Here is a 21669-nt window from a genome sequence, read left to right as displayed (position 1 = left end):
AGCACGTTCGTGTTTTTTCTTTTTGTTTCTAGGTAGGCTAAGTTTATTACTCAACTTTACTTAGTCAGGCGGGAGGGGAATTGTTTATATATTGCTCTAGTCGTTCACGTATCTAGCCACATTGTTTAGCTACAATTGAAAGTAGAACACTAATATCAAATTAACATTTCAGTAATGAGAGTAGTGACTTCCAATATCTTCAAACGATAAGTTTGAAATCTAAAGACATCGCTGACATTATGCATATCAATACTGACTGATGCGATATGGTTGTTCAATGCTTACACGTGTACGCGTTCATACTATATACGCCTTCTGTCTTTCATTTGCCTCGGTGCCCGGTTCGGCCCAGAAGTACGTTCATATATTTCGGTTAGATGATGTCTTGGCTGGTTTCCTTCCCTCTTTGAGAACTCAAGGCATACTCACGTGGGAGATTTGGACATGCGAGCGACGCCACCGGCAACAGGTCTGAACGCCGAGGTGTACGAAACCGGGCCCATGGCCTGACCCGCCCCCGCAGTCACGAGTCCCAACGCCAGCGTGGAGGGAGGCGGTGGCGGCGGCAGCAGGGCTCCCGCGGGGTCCTCGGAGAGCGGCGACGAGTAGGGCCCGGGGTCCGGGGGCGGCGGCAGCAGCCTGTGACTCGGCGTCGGGGGCCAGAGCACGCCGGCGGCGGCGTAGGGACTCGGCAGCGACAGGGACTGCTTGGCGCCCATCCACACGTAGTCGCCGAAAGTGGACGGCCGCAGGCCGGTGTTCGGAGACAGCGGTTTGCCGGCCAGGCAGAACAGGGGCGGCGGGAAGAGCGCGGGCATCGGGGCGCTGCTTGACAGCGGCAGCACCGGGAAGTACGGGGGCGCCGCCGAGGGCTTGGACGACGCAGCCGCGGTGGTGGCCGCGTCCCTGTCCTGCGCCCCGGCGCCGCCGCCACCGGACATCCTCGGGCGCTTGGATGCCGAGGACGAAGAAGAGGAGGAGACGGCAACGCGTCGTCGGCTTCCGCCGTTGAACATGGCCTTGACGTCCTCCCAGGCGTAGCTGACGTCCTCCGGAGGAGTCCCATTGAGCTTGATGTGCCTCCGCCAGGAGTTGAAGTTTGCTGCGTCCGGTTGCACGTACTTGGAGTCCGGAAGCCGGTGCGAGTGGAAGATGAACTTGTTGGGCGAGAAGAAGAGCGCGCAGTAGGCGCACTTGATGCACTTGGCCCGGGACGAGTTGTAGCGGGCCGGCACGAAGTTGCCGCGGCAGCCCCAGGCGCACTGGTGGGCCACGTCGAAGGCGAAGTTCTCGGGCAGCTTGGGCGGCGGCGTGTCCGTCAGGAAGGACTTGCAGAGCCGCTCGGCCTCGCGCTTGGTGATCATGCCGCAGCGCCGCGAGGACACCGGCATGGCGCCCGCGCGCCGCAGCAGCTCCAGCTGCACGGGCGTGCACTGGACGCACGTGATGCCCAGCGCCACGCGCCGGTTGTGGATCTCGTTGTAGGAGTAGTCCTTGAGCAGCGTGTTGGAGATCTGCGCCAGGCTGAGCCGCTCCTGGCCCTCGATGACCAGCGCCACGATGGGCACGCTGTACAGCAGCACCGTGCGCACCTCGTTCGGCCCGCCCGAGGTCGGCGGGGCCGCGAGGCTGCTGCCGCCCGGGTGGCGCCCGCCGCCGCCGCCGCCGCTGGGGCGGTGGTGCTCCTGGGAGGCGGGCGAGGAGCAGGACACAGAAGGTCAAAACACCGGGTAACACTGCTCGTATTGGGAGCAGTCAAACAAAAGAGTGGTTGGTACTTTTTAGGACCTTTTCTTTATTCTTTGATGTTTAAAACGGCCCCACGGGACAACCATAGGGCCAGAGGTCTCGATATTAATACAAGAAAAAACGTTTTCACTACCTTCAATGTGCATACATCGCTTTCACTGACGTCACATTAGCGGCCATCGCGGTGTCCTTGCTGCTGATCGAACGAACGCCTTCTCCAGAATGCATTCCCCACCATCCATTTTTTTTTCTTTAAAGAACAAGCGGGAATGACCACCGGCATGATGCGACAACGTTACATGCAAGCCATGTAGACAGTTGCGTCTATAAGTTGACCTTTAACATGTCAATTATTTGTATTTTATTTATGCTAGTTTCAACGCCCTAATATTTTAGCTTTTCTATAAACCGTTTAACCTTTCTAGCGACTCTTCAATCGCTTCTTTACTGACTCTGTTTTTCCCATTGAATGTAAAGGCAGAATGAGGTGAAATGAAGTTATTTTGCATTCAACAAACTCTCTTCACAATTATCGCATAAATCCCGATGCCACTTAAGCTCGGCGCATTTTTTTTTTCTGATCAAATCATTTAGTATAGCGCATTATTTACAACTATAGGCGATAACAGCGGCCTTCAGGACTGTCCTAAACAAGCTAAAAACCTCTAAAGGACTCTCCCGCTTTTCCTTAAGTATCTTACTTGAGGTGTTCCACCCTCACGTTAGCCATCGTCTCAGAGAAGTTTGGGTGGCAGCATTATTCAAGCAACCAAACGCTTTTGTGTTTTACTCATCAAGCGCATAAAGACAAAAACTCGCACGTTTGTGGTTGGTATATTGAAGTGCTAACACTAGTGCTTATTTCGGCTAGGTTTGAACGACCTGGTTCGTTTATTTCCAGAGTGTCTAAAATTCTGCAAGCCCCACAGGGTTTAACAGTACTCCTTCGGCTTTTGAAATGTTTCTATGTTTGACCGCAAGCATTCACCTTCAATGGGAGTCCCAATACGTTTGCGCGCTAATAGCTTGACGATAGAGAGTTCTAGAAAATGGGACTCCAACCTTTTGGGACTCCCGAGCAGATTGGGAAGGGTTTAAAAGTACTCCTTCGGCTTTTGAAATGTTTCTATGTTTGACCGCAAGCATTCACCTTCAATGGGAGTCCCAATACGTTTGCGCGCTAATAGCTTGACGATAGAGAGTTCTAGAAAATGGGACTCCAACCTTTTGGGACTCCCGAGCAGATTGGGAAGGGTTTAAAAGTACTCCTTCGGCTTTTGAAATGTTTCTATGTTTGACCGCAAGCATTCACCTTCAATGGGAGTCCCAATACGTTTGCGCGCTAATAGCTTGACGATAGAGAGTTCTAGAAAATGGGACTCCAACCTTTTGGGACTCCCGAGCAGATTGGGAAGGGTTTAAAAGTACTCCTTCGGCTTTTGAAATGTTTCTATGTTTGACCGCAAGCATTCACCTTCAATGGGAGTCCCAATACGTTTGCGCGCTAATAGCTTGACGATAGAGAGTTCTAGAAAATGGGACTCCAACCTTTTGGGACTCCCGAGCAGATTGGGAAGGGTTTAAAAGTACTCCTTCGGCTTTTGAAATGTTTCTATGTTTGACCGCAAGCATTCACCTTCAATGGGAGTCCCAATACGTTTGCGCGCTAATAGCTTGACTCCCGAGCAGATTGGGAAGGGTTTAAAAGTACTCCTTCGGCTTTTGAAATGTTTCTATGTTTGACCGCAAGCATTCACCTTCAATGGGAGTCCCAATACGTTTGCGCGCTAATAGCTTGACTCCCGAGCAGATTGGGAAGGGTTTAAAAGTACTCCTTCGGCTTTTGAAATGTTTCTATGTTTGACCGCAAGCATTCACCTTCAATGGGAGTCCCAATACGTTTGCGCGCTAATAGCTTGACGATAGAGAGTTCTAGAAAATGGGACTCCAACCTTTTGGGACTCCCGAGCAGATTGGGAAGGGTTTAAAAGTACTCCTTCGGCTTTTGAAATGTTTCTATGTTTGACCGCAAGCATTCACCTTCAATGGGAGTCCCAATACGTTTGCGCGCTAATAGCTTGACGATAGAGAGTTCTAGAAAATGGGACTCCAACCTTTTGGGACTCCCGAGCAGATTGGGAAGGGTTTAAAAGTACTCCTTCGGCTTTTGAAATGTTTCTATGTTTGACCGCAAGCATTCACCTTCAATGGGAGTCCCAATACGTTTGCGCGCTAATAGCTTGACGATAGAGAGTTCTAGAAAATGGGACTCCAACCTTTTGGGACTCCCGAGCAGATTGGGAAGGGTTTAAAAGTACTCCTTCGGCTTTTGAAATGTTTCTATGTTTGACCGCAAGCATTCACCTTCAATGGGAGTCCCAATACGTTTGCGCGCTAATAGCTTGACTCCCGAGCAGATTGGGAAGGGTTTAAAAGTACTCCTTCGGCTTTTGAAATGTTTCTATGTTTGACCGCAAGCATTCACCTTCAATGGGAGTCCCAATACGTTTGCGCGCTAATAGCTTGACTCCCGAGCAGATTGGGAAGGGTTTAAAAGTACTCCTTCGGCTTTTGAAATGTTTCTATGTTTGACCGCAAGCATTCACCTTCAATGGGAGTCCCAATACGTTTGCGCGCTAATAGCTTGAGGATAGAGAGTTCTAGAAAATGGGACTCCAACCTTTTGGGACTCCCGAGCAGATTGGGAAGGGTTTAAAAGTACTCCTTCGGCTTTTGAAATGTTTCTATGTTTGACCGCAAGCATTCACCTTCAATGGGAGTCCCAATACGTTTGCGCGCTAATAGCTTGACGATAGAGAGTTCTAGAAAATGGGACTCCAACCTTTTGGGACTCCCGAGCAGATTGGGAAGGGTTTAAAAGTACTCCTTCGGCTTTTGAAATGTTTCTATGTTTGACCGCAAGCATTCACCTTCAATGGGAGTCCCAATACGTTTGCGCGCTAATAGCTTGACGATAGAGAGTTCTAGAAAATGGGACTCCAACCTTTTGGGACTCCCGAGCAGATTGGGAAGGGTTTAAAAGTACTCCTTCGGCTTTTGAAATGTTTCTATGTTTGACCGCAAGCATTCACCTTCAATGGGAGTCCCAATACGTTTGCGCGCTAATAGCTTGACGATAGAGAGTTCTAGAAAATGGGACTCCAACCTTTTGGGACTCCCGAGCAGATTGGGAAGGGTTTAAAAGTACTCCTTCGGCTTTTGAAATGTTTCTATGTTTGACCGCAAGCATTCACCTTCAATGGGAGTCCCAATACGTTTGCGCGCTAATAGCTTGAGGATAGAGAGTTCTAGAAAATGGGACTCCAACCTTTTGGGACTCCCGAGCAGATTGGGAAGGGTTTAAAAGTACTCCTTCGGCTTTTGAAATGTTTCTATGTTTGACCGCAAGCATTCACCTTCAATGGGAGTCCCAATACGTTTGCGCGCTAATAGCTTGACGATAGAGAGTTCTAGAAAATGGGACTCCAACCTTTTGGGACTCCCGAGCAGATTGGGAAGGGTTTAAAAGTACTCCTTCGGCTTTTGAAATGTTTCTATGTTTGACCGCAAGCATTCACCTTCAATGGGAGTCCCAATACGTTTGCGCGCTAATAGCTTGAGGATAGAGAGTTCTAGAAAATGGGACTCCAACCTTTTGGGACTCCCGAGCAGATTGGGAAGGGTTTAAAAGTACTCCTTCGGCTTTTGAAATGTTTCTATGTTTGACCGCAAGCATTCACCTTCAATGGGAGTCCCAATACGTTTGCGCGCTAATAGCTTGACGATAGAGAGTTCTAGAAAATGGGACTCCAACCTTTTGGGACTCCCGAGCAGATTGGGAAGGGTTTAAAAGTACTCCTTCGGCTTTTGAAATGTTTCTATGTTTGACCGCAAGCATTCACCTTCAATGGGAGTCCCAATACGTTTGCGCGCTAATAGCTTGAGGATAGAGAGTTCTAGAAAATGGGACTCCAACCTTTTGGGACTCCCGAGCAGATTGGGAAGGGTTTAAAAGTACTCCTTCGGCTTTTGAAATGTTTCTATGTTTGACCGCAAGCATTCACCTTCAATGGGAGTCCCAATACGTTTGCGCGCTAATAGCTTGACGATAGAGAGTTCTAGAAAATGGGACTCCAACCTTTTGGGACTCCCGAGCAGATTGGGAAGGGTTTAAAAGTACTCCTTCGGCTTTTGAAATGTTTCTATGTTTGACCGCAAGCATTCACCTTCAATGGGAGTCCCAATACGTTTGCGCGCTAATAGCTTGACGATAGAGAGTTCTAGAAAATGGGACTCCAACCTTTTGGGACTCCCGAGCAGATTGGGAAGGGTTTAAAAGTACTCCTTCGGCTTTTGAAATGTTTCTATGTTTGACCGCAAGCATTCACCTTCAATGGGAGTCCCAATACGTTTGCGCGCTAATAGCTTGACGATAGAGAGTTCTAGAAAATGGGACTCCAACCTTTTGGGACTCCCGAGCAGATTGGGAAGGGTTTAAAAGTACTCCTTCGGCTTTTGAAATGTTTCTATGTTTGACCGCAAGCATTCACCTTCAATGGGAGTCCCAATACGTTTGCGCGCTAATAGCTTGAGGATAGAGAGTTCTAGAAAATGGGACTCCAACCTTTTGGGACTCCCGAGCAGATTGGGAAGGGTTTAAAAGTACTCCTTCGGCTTTTGAAATGTTTCTATGTTTGACCGCAAGCATTCACCTTCAATGGGAGTCCCAATACGTTTGCGCGCTAATAGCTTGACGATAGAGAGTTCTAGAAAATGGGACTCCAACCTTTTGGGACTCCCGAGCAGATTGGGAAGGGTTTAAAAGTACTCCTTCGGCTTTTGAAATGTTTCTATGTTTGACCGCAAGCATTCACCTTCAATGGGAGTCCCAATACGTTTGCGCGCTAATAGCTTGAGGATAGAGAGTTCTAGAAAATGGGACTCCAACCTTTTGGGACTCCCGAGCAGATTGGGAGACAGAAAGCGTTGAGGCATCGTGTTCTAAAACTCGCAAATATCTGGTAAACATTGACCGGGGAAGCTTTGTGTGAGCAAACAAAGTTTACGGGCATGTATGGCTTGAGTTGAAAGCCTATTACTCACCTGTGTGCCCCGGCTCCACAGAAGATCACGCGGTTCTGGTCGTGTTGTTGACGGGGGTGAATGTTTCTGAAAGGAAAGCGAAGTATTATTTTGGAGGCAATATGCAAGTGTGCAGTATGACTGTGTTGAATTAACCTCAGAGTGGGGTCGAAAAAAAAAAACTCCAAAACGTAGAAAAAACAGCAAATGGACAGGACGACATATTTTTCATCGCAAAAACGATTGGTAACTCCAGCGAAATCAACGGCATCTAGCGGCTGGAACAAAAATCTGCGGTGGCAGATTTGCTCACTAGCCTTCTCGAGCGCATCAAATATTCACAGCGCCTGGGGGTGGAAAGACGAAGCCGTGAAAGTAGGTTCAAAAACACGGGGGAAAATAAATACATATTTAGCCTTTCCTGGAATTCAGTGCATACTTAGTTTTTAAACAAATGAGTAAAAAAAAAAAATGCTCTACACGACCGACGTAGGGAAGCTGTTTCGGTTCCCTAAATCTAGACGGGGACCCTATCGACACCGCATCTTCTGCAACGGTTCTACGGGAATGACGGGGGAGAGTGTTACTTGCACCTGGCACCTGCCTAAGCTTCCACTCCAGACCGTACCTGCTCCATTTCATGTGGTCCTGCCCGCAGTGTGCCGCACATTGACAACGGGCATTGGCATCCATCGAACGCGCCCCAGAATACCCTCACCCTAGCACGCCTGGGCCTGCCCTGATACCATCAACCCAGTCGAGCACGCCCCAGAGCTTTGGCCTGGCCTGGTCATGTTCCTCAGAGACCCAGCGGCGCCTCCGCTAGGAGACCGGGTTCTGACCACGACCAGGAAAACGAGACCAACTCCACACTCCCCTTCAAGGACTACCGCAGCGTGACAAGCGCAAATATATAGTCATTAAAGGTGTGTGCAATCAACCAATCCACAGGAACAGAGATTCTTTGTTTTAAAAATATAATTAAAAAAAAATCAAAAAGAGATGTGTCTGGATTAATGCTATTATTCTAGTCACACTTGTACTAAATTCCAGGCAGAGCGTTGTTAGAAAAAAACAAAACAATTTTTATCATCTAGAAAACTCACATGAAAAGTTCGTGTTCGTTAAGAAACTGTACAAGCAAAGCGATTTCTTCCATATTCCTTTGACTCCCAGGGTTTATTTCTCCCGGGAATGATTATTATCTAAAATTTAGTTTTATTTAGATAAAACTAATTAAAACTAAATTTTATCGCTGAAAACGCCTACATAATTCAGTTGTTGCGCAAAAATATTTGGAACTTCCTCTTCAATATCAGGTCATAAATTTTGTTAATGTTTGAACCTGTTGGTGTCAAAATTACGATAACGAAAGAGGGACATATCCCTCATTCCTTATCGTAACATAAACCTTGATAACAATTTATTAAAAAAAAAAAAAACAGCAACGAAAAAACGTATTACTATGGTGCTTGGGGCACGTCTCCGACAGGTGTGTTTAGCGCCCTATCTCGACCATACATCACAAGTGGTTCCGATGTGTCAACAGATGACGGCACAGAAGCCGGAGTGTCATGCCGTCGGATGTCGCGATCCTGGCGGGTGGTTGTAAAAATGTTGGCGAAAAGCACGAGTTAACGCGTCCCAACTTCTAGTTGCAGAAACTTCCGTGGACTGTCACACTGGAGAGTAGCCTGCAGCAGAACAGGCGTCTGTCACATACACCACCACTGCTGGGACGCCGTCAGATTCGCGGACAGGCGAAATCATGACACTTCTATTACGTCACCAGGTGGAAATCGAGGGACAACTTTTTTGAACGCAGTAAACACAACAGTCGGAGGCGCGTTCCACGCGCCATAGCATTACTGCGTTTTATTTCTAATAATAAAACAAAATTCCGCATTTTCTTTTTTTTTTTTTAGTTGTGCAACTTCAAATGTTTTTTTATGAATTACGTTAGTCTTCCGATGCTTACATAAAATAACAATGTGACAAATTTGTTTCGCTGCTCTCGCAACATCCCAGCTTCCTTATGCGCGACTAGAAGTTGGTAAAATTATGTCATTCTGTCCATAAAGAAACTGAAAGAAAGAAGGAGAGGAAAGCGTGTGGTGACGTCAAACGCCGAGCTCTGATTGGAAGGATTAGTGGGTAGGCGCAAAGGCTAACTGATTTTGTCTCTACCCGCTGCCAACCTCCAATCACAGCAAAGAACATCGTATACTCCTCGCGCATAGATTGACATCCGCATACCCCTGCGTTCGGCACTTGGCGCTCGAACGCTAAATCCTGCATTGGAAGCAGATGACGCTCTTGTTACCTAGCTCTAATTGGAGGGAGGCAGCAGGTAGTGATAAGACATCTAGCCTTTGTTTCTACCGACTGATCAGTCTAATGAGAGATCCGCGTTCTGGCGTCACCGCACGTTCTCATTCCCTCCCTTCCTCTCAGTTTGCCTTCGTATAAACTATCTTGTATAGTGAATGCTGGTGAAGCAGATATGGGGATGCTAATCTACGAATGTCGCGCGTCCAACCGAAACCATTCACGAAACCCGGTGACTTTATTGTTGGAAACTGCATAGCATACGTGCGGTGATCTCCGCTCCTATACAACACCCTCGAATGCTGGATGTCTGTTTAAAAGTTGTTCCGATTCCGAAAAAAAGACGACGTCTTGATGGTCTCCCACAGTCTAACTCGCCAGACCTTCCTTCCGGTCTCTTGTGTAAAGCAACGAAATGATCTCATGACTCTTCGGACACCCTTTCACGATGTGCTGGGAGTTGATTGGCGTTTGAATAACTTTACCATGACCACTCCTCTCTCAATATTACCCGGTAACCCGTGGATTAGCCTCGCACCAGTTGGAGGCATGGCTCCCTTTCAAAAAATTTCAACCGGCTTAATTTTTTTTTAATTTATTCATTAAACATTATCACCAACCATCCCGCTATAATCAATTTCACAATGAAAAGAGAACCCCAGACCTTTGCTTATGGCTCGTCTTGTTCGTTTATGTTCAACGTTTTTTTCGATCTTATTACATTATTCTCTGATAGGTGCGGAATACGTTCGCGGGGGGAGAGGTTGTCGTTTCTTTACAAAAGGAAATAGAAATGGTTCATAGCGTTTTCTTCGGGGCATATATAATAAAAGGGCGCGCGGTTTACCAGAAAGTCCATTACAGCTGCTCGAGTTTCATCAATTCACTCTTTGTAGTCTGCTGTTTTGGGAGACCTGTGTTAGGTCGCGCCCCCTGGCCATCGCCTTCCCTCTTTTTTTCTTTCCACATTTCCCCCACGAACCGAAAGATTATCTACCCCAGCGAACTCGCGGACTCGCGCGCTCACCGTGCTCCAAACACGGGTCTTTTCTCCGGTTTGAACGGTTGGCTAGTTCCAAACGATGTTCATGTCATGTTCCGCTTGTTGGAAGATTAGAGCGAAATTGTGGGGGAGTCCGTGTATAGAAGTACAGGTATCGCTTGATTGAAACGAACGGTGATTGGGAGCGGTCTACCCGTTCCGTCGAACGGAGCACCGGTTTGAAGAAAGGTCGGCTCAGTGCACGAAGAGGATTGGAAAGTGGCGATTGAGTGTGACTGTTCAAGCGCGTATGAATTAAGTATTAATGCAAGGAAGAAAAAAATTATTAGAACGTGAGATTAATGCCGGATGTATAGAAGCAAAAAAAAAAGTGTATTAGCTTTTGTACTTATATAAAACGCCACAGAAAATACTTATTATCCGGCTTAAAGTCTCATGGTTGCAACAGCGAACGTTTTAGCGCTGCGTTAAAGGCCGATGAGCAGGAAGCACTTTCTGCCAGAGAGGAAATTCTTTCCCACTGTCCTTCTCTCGATTCCTTCTAGTTGTATTCTCCTACCGACGGCGCGGGTTCGGACAGCCTAACGAGACCGGAGGGCTTGTTATGATGTTCTGTTAAACGTGAGCACGGATTAGACACAAGTGCTGTGTCACATTTCCCATACAGGACGCTCTCATAATTTATTGGGCGCTCTGCTCGCGGCCCTGTTTGTATTTTCCCCAAAACACTGTTGCCCCATTTTCTGCGAAGAAAAACACTGTTTTTGTTGCATGAACGTTGAACACGCCCCAGTGTTAATTGTTTATTCTTTCTTCATCCATCACCTGAACCAACACGCTTTTCTCCCAAGCATACGCCATTTAGTTTTGCTTTTTCTTTTTTACATTTGGGCGCACTAACTGACCACTAAAAATCATCCTTGTAAGTTGTAACTTGCGTTACTACAGAAGGTACCAGCTTATACCACCAAAACGCTGATTTCGCTTGGGTGGCGGAAAAAAAAAATAGATGTCTCTAAAGGCCTTGTCGCACTGAGGCAACACGACGGCAACAGCAACAAAACATGTTGTGCAACAGTCGGGAAACTTGTTGCTCGCTCCCCGTGTTGTCCGACAACCCTGTCGGATCGCGGTAACAGCATCACAACATGGACGACAACAAAAATGTTGTCTAGGTATGACAGCTTTCGGCAACAAAACAGCAGTGACTTGTGGTGGACAGTGTGTGCTGCCCTGATCGCTTGCTAAGTGAATTTCAGGCCTGCGACTCGACAACACAGATAGCTTCGATTGCAGTGCTAGTTCCCCATCAATAACGTCTTACTCAAATAAAGGCTTGGAAAACGTTATTGAACAATAATTAAGGCTGGCGTGCAGCTAATATAATTTGATGAAGGTTTTACTGCGCAATTACGGAAAGCGATTGTCGAAATGGTCACAACTACGCTCGTGAACGTTCAGACTAGTGTTGAAATTAAAATTCCCGAAAGACCAGCTCACATTACCGCTAGTGAAATAAAATGGTATGCCTACTCACCCGCTGATAAGGTATAATAAAAAAATAATCCAGGAAAGCAAAGATTAAAAAAATTCAGGATTAAAACGACCGCTCTGATCATGATAGTTGATGCTAGAAACTTGGAAAGAGCCTCTACCAGACACCTGGGTTGTCTCAAAAATCCCCAAGACGTCTTGGAGAATTAAGCGATCACATAGCAGCGGTAGGCAAATAGACACCGTTGAAAAATATTTATTTCACCGATTGTTATGGAGGCCGATCGTGTCGATGTCGCAGGTTTTAAGCACTGTCAATTCAGCTCCACACCAAGTTAAAAAAAAAAAAAAAAAACGCTTTGGGGTACAGCTGGCGCTAACAGTAGAAATATGAATTTCACGAACACTTCATACGGTGGCGTAAATCCCGAACATAAACCAGCGATCTCATTTTCCTCGGTTAGGGCTATCTGCTTTGTCAGTGAATGAAGAATATTTCAATAAATTAAAGGGTGGAAGAAACTCCCCGTGTCAACTTTTCTAATCACAGACACTGGTTGATGTCGTTCCGTAATTATTTCCGGCCCTTCGGACGCACTAGCACTTTTGCAGGATCACCTTTCCAGCGACGCCGCGCCGCGCACGAACGAAGGTAAACAATCAAGATGGCGGAGTGTTTCCCGTGTTGGCCTCGCCGTCAGCGCGGTGTGACAGGGTGGTAGGACTACAAATCAGCCAACGCGGTTGCCGGGCGGAAGCAGCATGTTGTCCGACTGTTGTTGCCGCGATGTGACAGGGTCGCCGTAAACAAGTTTTCCTCGTGTTGCCGGATAGAGTTGTCCAACTGTTGCCTCAGTGTGACAGGGCCTTAAGTGTAACAGACGAAAGCTTACTAGCGACGACAATTCAGATGCCCGCGAAAAATGTAACAACCTGCGATTCTACAGAAGGTAGCTTACCCCGCCAAAAAGCTGATTCGGTTCGGTTGGCGGCCAAAAATCGCTGTCTCTTAAGTCTAGTGAAACGAAAGCTTACAAGCGACGGCGACGATACGAATGCCCGACAAACAAAAACATGAGTTCCCCTGCCGCTCGCACGCACGCTCACCCACTTTCGGTTCAAAGCGGATTTCCCGAACCACCGGCGTTACAAACAATTATCCCCGCGGTCTTTCCTCGCGGGGACATTGGAGGGGTTGGCGGGGTTTAAACCCCTTGGCTTTGGGGGACGCGAAGCGGGTGCTCAACAACCCCGGTGTCTCGTTTCTTTCTTGTCTTGTTTTGTTTTATGTTAGATGCAGCAACGGCACTTACTCGAAGGTAAAAAGAAAATGCCGGAGAGAACAGAATAACAGACACAATAGGATGGTGGTACGACACAAATCAGGATAGACGGGAAGTATGGTTTGGGTCGGGGGTGGAGGGGCTGGGGGGTTGGACACACATACTCTCCTGCACTTGGAAGCTCGGGAGTGGTGTGCTTGAGCCGTGTAATAACTCTGGTTTTACAGGTTCGGCTGCAACTCAGGGCGGACTGGGCGAAGGTAGCTTTTTTAATGCTTCGGTTGAAGGGGGTTTCGTTTGGCTTAAGGAGGAGTAAGGTCTTCGTTTTATTTTTTTTTTCTTGTTTCTGACTGTTTGTTTGTTCGCCCAGATTCTCGGAATCGAGTGTACAGAGAGACGAGTGCTGCGGGTAGAGAATCTATTTGCATAGCGGAATTGAGATTGTGGCTCAGAGTCCTTTTGCGGCTCAGGATCTTTCTTCAGAGCTGGAAGGATGATTGTATCCGGTCGAGTTGTCAACATCGCTTGAAGTGGTCCGTAGTTATTATCCCTCTGTTCAGTAAAGAGTTTCTTCGTTTTTTTTTTTTTTTTGTATTTCTCGTGACTATTTGCAACAGTGCGTTTAAGTTGTTATTCCAAAAGCGTATTTTTACATGCGCTTTTGGAATTGTTGCATTCGACAAAAAGCTAAGAAAATGAATATTTCTGCTACGTATAAAAATTCACTACATGCGCACTTTAAATCCCCTCAGGTATGGCCTGTCCCTCGTGGTTCGTAGTTATTTTTTTTACATTATCCAAAACAGAAGATTGCAGAGGTTCACAACTGAATTGTTGTTTGTTATGATGTTGACAGTTGGATGCACATAGCTTTGCACGCACTCTTGGCAACTCGTTATTGAGAGAATTGCACATATCGAAAGCTGCACAAAAATACTTTTCGGATCATCTATCCTCGAGATTGAAATTGAGTTTCTAGCGAGCCAAATGTTTTTTGTTGTATGTCTTCCGCAATAATTGTTTGCGGACAAACGCTCGCTTGGGTTTGCAATTCCGTCAGTTTCAGCAGGATTTGATGGCTTGCGAGACAGCAGAATAACAATAACCTCATTGCCCTCCTTCCCGGCGTCACCGGTAGTTCCAAGAGCGGCCGCGGCGAGTGGTGCCGAGCCTGGTGTTGTTATCTTATCGCCAAATATAACCCTTTGAGGAAGAAGAGCAGCGGTAGGCACCCTCGCGAATAATGCAGAAACGACCCTTTGTTTTTTAAGTTGCGGTAAAGACGTCATTAAAACAACGTCTTCAAGCAGTAACACACATTTTTGCGTGAAACATAATCGTTTACTGTAGAAACGTTTGCCAAACAAATATTAAGGTTTACCTTAAAATTAACAACGTTTACTATAACTGTAACAAAGTTTACCATGAATGTAAGAGCGTTTACCATAACAGTAAACCAGATTGCCCGTGTACCAACTTCTGTCCAATGTTGCCATTGCCGACAGCCCTTTACAGAGTTCAACTCGTCTTACATTACGCTATCCCGGGAAAGTCACTCCACTATTCATTAATTCAAGAACGCTGCGTGACACTCAAGTAAACACTGGCGAAAACGCTACACCCTGCTCCACGAAAAAAAAAAAAAATATCCTCCGGAAATTACTGTACCCCGTTATAGGCAACGTGGCAGGCTTTCCTGAAAACAGGCGTACCAGGTTTCCAATCCCAAACGAGCCTGAGCCTGCTCCAGCTGCTTAACTCAGAACGCCCTTCGATCGCGATTGTTTGGAACGGGGTGTAACGGACACCAAACTGTACATTTTCACGTGAATTCACCCCCACCCCTCTCCCCCTCCCCTCCCCGACAGACATCGCCTCCCCCTCCCTCTCCCTTTCCCACTTCTTCCCTCTCTCCGCCCCATCCTCGTCACTCTATAACAGGGCTGGGAAAGCAAGAAACAGTTGTGTGGCGGCGACTATTAAATTACTAATCAGCAGGATAATTAAACACACCTTCCTGGTTAATCTGCGAAAAGCAGCGGGCCCTCTTTCTTCTCTTTGAGATAGTTTCGTTAATTTTTCCTTTTCTTCTTATTCGTCTTTTATTTGCTCTGGAGGGGGCTGGTGGCGGTACCTGGGCAGGGGTTGCCTTTCGCTACTCCCATGATGCCGCTGTTCGCTTAGCGTGCTTTTCTTTTGTATTTGAGTTTCTGCTCGTCTTCGCCTCTTTTTGTTTTTCTTTTTCCTCGACACAGAGCGGGAATAGGATTCCCCGAACCGGAACCACCTTCCCAAACAGTTTCATTTGCGAGGTGGGGTCAAGCCCATGTATTGTGAACTTCACTAGCTCGGTTTTGTGTAACACAATTCCCCGCTGCCTTGTATTGTGCACACTTAACTATAGGTGCATCCCGCTCCGTTGGCGGGAACCTATGTCTATAATGCAGGCTGTTTTGTTGTTACGCTGTTGATGAGAAAAATACAAGATTGTAACGTTGCTTTAACGTAGCGTTTGGGTAAGCCCTTTAGACATGACTACGACGTCTGCTCAAGCGTGGTAGAGTCTCAGTCAAAATGCTTGCTTCAGTGATAATATGACGCAAACTTTGCCTGACTAAGAGTGGCTGGCTACTGCACATAAATGTAATAGAGGTATTCCTAAAGGTTGCCTTTTTTGTCATACTCTTAAAAATAAATTTATCTTCTACAGGGCAAATACAATACACTCGGAGAAGGCCTCTCAATTTTCAATAACTTTAACTTGTACAGAACCGAGAAGTAACTTATAGTTCAACCATATTTTCCTACAAAGTCTTGATTTGTATTGACAATTGCAATTTTGCAAACCATGGTAAAACAATTAGGACATAGAACAAGGAAATGGACAGGAAGGCGAGGAAACCACTCCGCTGTCAAAAATAACAGCGCAGTGGTTTGTTCGTGCTCCCGCCTGTGCTTCTGTTTCTGCGCTGTTTGGTCATGAAAAAAGTAGGGTTGTGCGAATACTCGAAATTTTGAATAATAGTTTCGAATTATAACCTATTCGATATTCGCTTCGAGAAGAACTGCACTATTCGCGTTTTTCAGAGTGTTGATTACGGCTGGTTAGCCTCGTTGAGTGCGCTTCTTACCTAGCAGCAGTGCACTGCGGAGAAGCAGTACCCGCGGAAGCGAGCTCTGCGGGTAATGCTTCTTCCTATTATATCGGTGCTCGGTAAGAAGCGCACTCAACGGGGCTAACCGACCGCGATAAACACTTGGAAAAGAATGAATATCGCAATTGCGTGCTTGGGAGAAAACCGGAAAAGAATGAATATCGCAATTGCGTGCTTGGGAGAAAACCATACATTCAAAGAGGGATGGTGCACGTGTGCTGGCTGTATTTAAAAATAAATGGAAACATTGTGAATATGTATACTGTAAAACCCTTTATTTTCGCGGCCCCTATTTTTCGCGAATCGGTCACAGAGGACATAGTTGCGGCCACTAAATTTCGCGAATTCCAGAGACCTGCATTGAAATTCTTTAGGACCTAAATTTTTGCGTGCCTTTAAATTTCGCGAATTTTTCAATTCGCAAAAATTAAGGGCTCGCGAACACTGGGGGTTTTACAAAATCTACACTGTAGTAAAAGTTTGAAAATTAAACTGGCAGTTTTGCAAGAGTATATGTTAGGCAGAGATACCTTTACAACCTGCGTTCATCATGCGCAATTAACTCTTTTTAACTCAAGATTAAAGAAAGGATATTTAAGTTTTGTAAATTCGCTCAATTGGGTATAGTTGGCCATTTCTATAGGATTCCTTTTATGTCAAACCCGTCTTTTACTTACCGTCCCAAAACATCAGACTTTCTGAGGTCACAGTTCATAAATATAGATAAATTAAACTTGGCTTATAAATGAACAAGTGGAACAACCTTCACAAGTTTAGCTGGGTTTTTGTCTAAGCATTATGCTAAGGCAGTTAAAGGCGTGGAAAAACTATTCGATATTCGAATCGAAAATATTCGCTCAAAACCACTATTCGCTTCGAATTCGCTTCGAACTGAAAATCCACTATTCGCACAAGACTAGAAAAAAGGCATGTTGGCCTCGTTGAAGTGAGTGTGAATTGCCCATCAGACCCCTGAATGACACAAGATCTACTTCGAGCTAGAATAATTATTTTGAACTTCTCTTTTGCGTCTATGACACTGAGACTCATTTTTCGCATGTACTAAAAAGTAAGTATTCAATTAACAAGAAACAACAAATAAGGAATATTTTAACAATGGAAATGCAAACTATGCGTGATCAGTGTCTTCATCATTTTTTCTATTTCATAAAATTATAGATATTTCTTTATTTATTTACTTGTTCTCAGCTTCTCCTTCAGCATGGGAATGTTGGTAAGCTTCTTGCATATGCATACCGCAGGCTGTGTTATCGTAAAACAATACTGGAATCAGAAGCTCACGCTGCCAATTCGAAGCTTGCTTTGAAGCGCGCGCCCAAAGCGGGTTTGCAAAAAACTATTTGCTGGAACTCTCTAATCACAGAGCATAATGTGGTACTGTGTGCTGTTGTTCTACGTGGGCTTTAAATTTTAGTTAACTACGTTGATTTCACGGTAAGGTTGTGCTCTCCTGTTCCCCCTCGCCTAGACCCTTCATTTTCTGCCCTGCTCCAAAAAGATACGACCGATGATGTTGGGATGTGTGACTTGGATGTGAACAACACAATTAACTTGAAACAAAAACCGACCTTCATGCAGAAACCTGATGCATGGTTCACATGGTGTGATTTTACTCGTGATTTAGCAGATGCAAAAAAAGTGGTGGAGGTTAAAATGTTTAACGTCGCAACTGGTGACATCGCAAGCAAAGTCGCACTATGTAAGTCAGGCTTTAATACTCCTTGAAATGGAATGCGATATCTCGACACTCAGTTTCAGGTTGTCAGAGAAAGTACCGGATATCAAATGAATCTGCCTTTAGTCTTCGATAATAACATTAAGCGCTGTTGAATGGGAAGCAAAACATGCCTAAAAAGCAAGTGAATCTTTCAAGCGCAAGTGGAGCACAGTACAATTAAAAAAAAAATTAATACGGCTTCAGACAAAAGAACATAATTTTATAGATCGCTCGATCTTCGGAGAGGCTGCATTTGATGGCAACCGTTTTCCAGAAATAGACACAGAAAGAACAGAAGTAGGCAGAGTTACAGTCAACACGATAAGGCTGCTGACATCAAACGCCTCGAAATCAGATAGTATTTTTCGGAAAGTTTATACTAAACCGAGAGGCGCACCTATAAATAGCTTTCAAAACCCGGCCCCGTCCCCCTTGTTTCCAACCCGGATAGCGGGGTTGTTTGTGTCCCCACGGGACACCCAACACCCTGCTCCACCCCACACGCGGCAACAGAGAAACTTCCCTCAGCGTCCCGAATTGGCAAAAACCGATCTGGTCGGACACTCGACGCCTGCCAGCAGCGCGTACACGTCATCGCGTCTCGCGGGGCGATCCGACTGACGTCCTCGTCGGTGTGCAAACCGATCCGGGCCCTAATTAAGGCTGCAGTCCGTCCGAGGCAGGTCCCACTCCCCACCGACCTTGCAACGGCGGCAGCGTTGTTTCCGTCCGACGCAATTAATTATAAAAGGGTTGTTGTCTCGATCATCTCGATCGCCTACCGGTGCCACTGATTAAGTAAGCCTCCTTGCAACTGTTTTTTGCTCTTGTAGATACTTGAGCGAGCGTTGTCGTCCCAGAAAGTCCCTTTCCCAGCGCTGACCGGTCTCTGTGGACTGTTCTGTCGGTGGCTGGAGGGTTCTTCGTTGTTTTGGGTTTAGCTGGGTGTATCATGGCTGTTTGGGTTCCTCTTGCTGCGCGGTTTTGTTTGTTTCTTCCGTTTTTACCGCTTTACGTCACCGTGTTACGAGCTTGTCGATGTATTTGCCCGACTCTGCATAAGCGGTATTGGGTGTCCCTTTTTCGACATTAGAATTTGTCGTTGTTTAGAGTTCAGGTTCTATGCGGACGTAAAATTTCTTCGAGCAATATGTATTTTGTTTACTCAGGCGTTCCTGCTGTAGTCACTGATAGACTAAAAACGGCAGTGCATCTCTTTTTGATGCCCTACCTCAAGCATCGGCTCGCTGCCTTTCGTCGCGGTTTGGTAGCGCCTGCAAAGACGCTGCATCACTATCGAAGGTAGGAAGCTTGCGCTGGAGGCGGGATGACTAAATGACCTTTCTTCAGTTCTCGTCTTGCCAGTGACTAATAGTAATTTGAACATCGAAAAGCGTTAATGCGGTATAGGATGTCCACAAAAGATCCCAGAGCTATAAAACGACACTGAAAATTGCGCCTGAACATGGAAAGCTTGAACTTTCACCAACCGTGCATAAAGGTGGTGAAGTTCGACTGGCAAAATTTCAAAATTTAGATTCTTTCTTGTAGAAATTGAGACCGACAAACTGCCAGGGTCCACGGCGGACGTCCTTGAAGACGACCGACATTTAAAGGTACTTAGGTTTGGGCTAGAGTGTTGTTTTGCTTGCTATGATTGAACTGCACTTTCGTAATGTTTAGAGCAATGTTGAATGAAAGCGGACGACCGAGTTAGAAATGGCTGTCACTTCCGTTGCCATCTCCCGATATACGCAGCGAGTAGACAATGCACATTGTCGTTTCTTTCTTTGTGCCTATTAGGAGCTGGCGCCAACTCGACCGTCTGCAAACTGTTTATCTCATTTTTCTATGAGAAGAGAACTACGCCTTTAACTTTCACAAGGTAAATTGCATCACTTAAACGCACATTCGGATAAATTTCGAGCTTTTTTTACAGATTTTTTTTTCTCTTGGCACAAGAAGTTATAGTTGTTTTAAATTATCCATGCTGCAAGCGAACTATATTTGAGGCCTGACGCGCCGCTCCGACTACGCAATTGTGACACGTTTTGGTTTGGGATGACTTCTTTTTTATAGAGACGTAGAAAGGACAAAGGATAATAAATAATTTTGTTTCAACCTAAATATGTGGGCAGCCGTTGTTAGAAAGAAATAGGACTAAGCCACAAAAAAAAAAGTTCAACGTCCAACACAACAGTTAATGTCTTTCCATGGGCGTGTCACTGTCCGCTAATGCAACCAACTGTGAAGAATGCGCCCTGAAATTTCACCTTTAGCTTGTGCGTTTGTTCAAGGAGCTGCGCTGGTGTTCCCCCTAGCGCTTGACTGCATTTCACTTTAGTGATATAGGCTGTAGAGCGAAGTCACACACGGCACTTTAGAATTAAAGTTTCATATGGTGCTCTTGGGTTCTTTATTTTTAATTATGTTGTCGAACGACCGATGGACATTTGTCGTTAAATTCCTCATTTATAGCTCCGACCTACAGGAGAAGTTTAAAGGACCTTCGACCTTTGTGTCTCTAGATATATAGCTTTTCATGAAAGAACAATATGGTATGTTTAAAATGGGACTGTTAAATGAGGAAATGTTGGTGTTACAAATTGGAAGAGTATCGTGCGAAAGCACTATTGAAATAGTATAAAGAGCCACCACCCTTTCACAGGTGCCCTCTGTGAATACATTTTTATTTTGTTTTCAAATGTATGCCCCCCTCCGTTTTTTTAACGAGTTTAGCGAAGAATTCATTTAAATTACGAAAAAGAAATCTTTAAAACTCCTCACCTCACTCGCCATTTTCTTCCTTCTAGTTAAGAAAGAAAACGCTCATGAAGCGGGTGCTGCAACAACACTTGCCTTCATTTTCTCTAGCGAAAATTGTCAGAAGAGGAAACAGAAGATCACGTCGCACACGGTTGCCATCGTCACTTGTATGACAGAAAAACCAACAACAAGGAAGTCGCATAACACCAATTAGGAAGGGGAGCTCATCAAACAAAGCGGCGCAAAACCCACGAAATGACGTAAAGGAGAGTCTTACGTTCGCGTCATCGAGGCAGGGCCAATTAGTCGTTAGGAATCCTCCATTAAGTCATTCTCTGAGTGATATTTGAATCGCAGGTCAAAAACGTGGAGTACCGGTGGCGTCGTAGACGATATGACCTTTATATAGGCTTCAGGCTTCCGAAAGATAGTGAAAGTTCTAACTGCGCCTACTTTAACTTCTAGTTCTTTGCTTTTTAATGGCTTTCGTTAATGTTTGGTAACTGACGCGAAATATCTGTAAAGTAATTGTGCTGTGTATATGTCTATACAGAAGGAAGTTAGCTAGCTCCAATAGGCGTGTGATGTATCCGCTGTATAAGAAAAATGTAGCCAGTGCAGTATTTCTGCCGGTCTCTCCTGGTGGTTTAAACGTGCCTCACGTAGCAGTGACACGCGACCGCACGTCGGTACGCTACTCGTCCAGATTAAAACGGGCAGGGAGGAGATTGAAGTCAGGATCCCTGGGTTTCTCAGCGCGAACTTTAGCCTCACGTGCGCCAAGATACAAAATAAATGTTTGTGTTTATATTTTTAGTGTTAAAAAATGAGCTCGGAGTTGCGAAGGGATGGGTGGTCGAGTGTGCTAATGCAAACCGTAGCTCGGAGCACGTGGAGTGGAAACTCTCGCTGCAGGACCCAGGGATTCCGGGTCCTCTCCGCACCTCCGGACCCTTTGATCTGAATGGGTATCGTATACTGGCGTGCGGTCCTGTACCACTACTGCGTGATGTACGTTAAAGACCCCCAGGCTAGCAGTGGTAGAGCACTGGCTCAACTTCTCGTACACAG

The 21669-nt window shown here is 45.8% G+C and overlaps 1 protein-coding gene across 1 annotated transcript in view; it reads right to left on the bottom strand.

Annotated features, from left to right (window-relative positions):
- The window catches only part of LOC115325013 (SKI family transcriptional corepressor 1 homolog-B), a gene marked incomplete at its 5' end in the record, with an annotated part of 53758 nt that extends 52115 nt beyond the window's left edge, over positions 1–1643 (bottom strand). The window contains one exon of the mRNA XM_040504602.2: positions 430–1643. Within this exon, the coding sequence (XP_040360536.2) occupies positions 430–1643 (1214 nt within the window). The remainder of the gene's footprint in view (positions 1–429) is intronic.
- Between the last annotated feature and the right edge of the window lie 20026 nt (positions 1644–21669).

This window comes from Ixodes scapularis, unplaced genomic scaffold, assembly GCF_016920785.2.
Source record: "Ixodes scapularis isolate PalLabHiFi unplaced genomic scaffold, ASM1692078v2 PGA_scaffold1__304_contigs__length_218370807, whole genome shotgun sequence".
Lineage (NCBI taxonomy): Eukaryota > Metazoa > Arthropoda > Arachnida > Ixodida > Ixodidae > Ixodes > Ixodes scapularis.
This window is presented reverse-complemented; position numbering and strand designations above follow the sequence as displayed.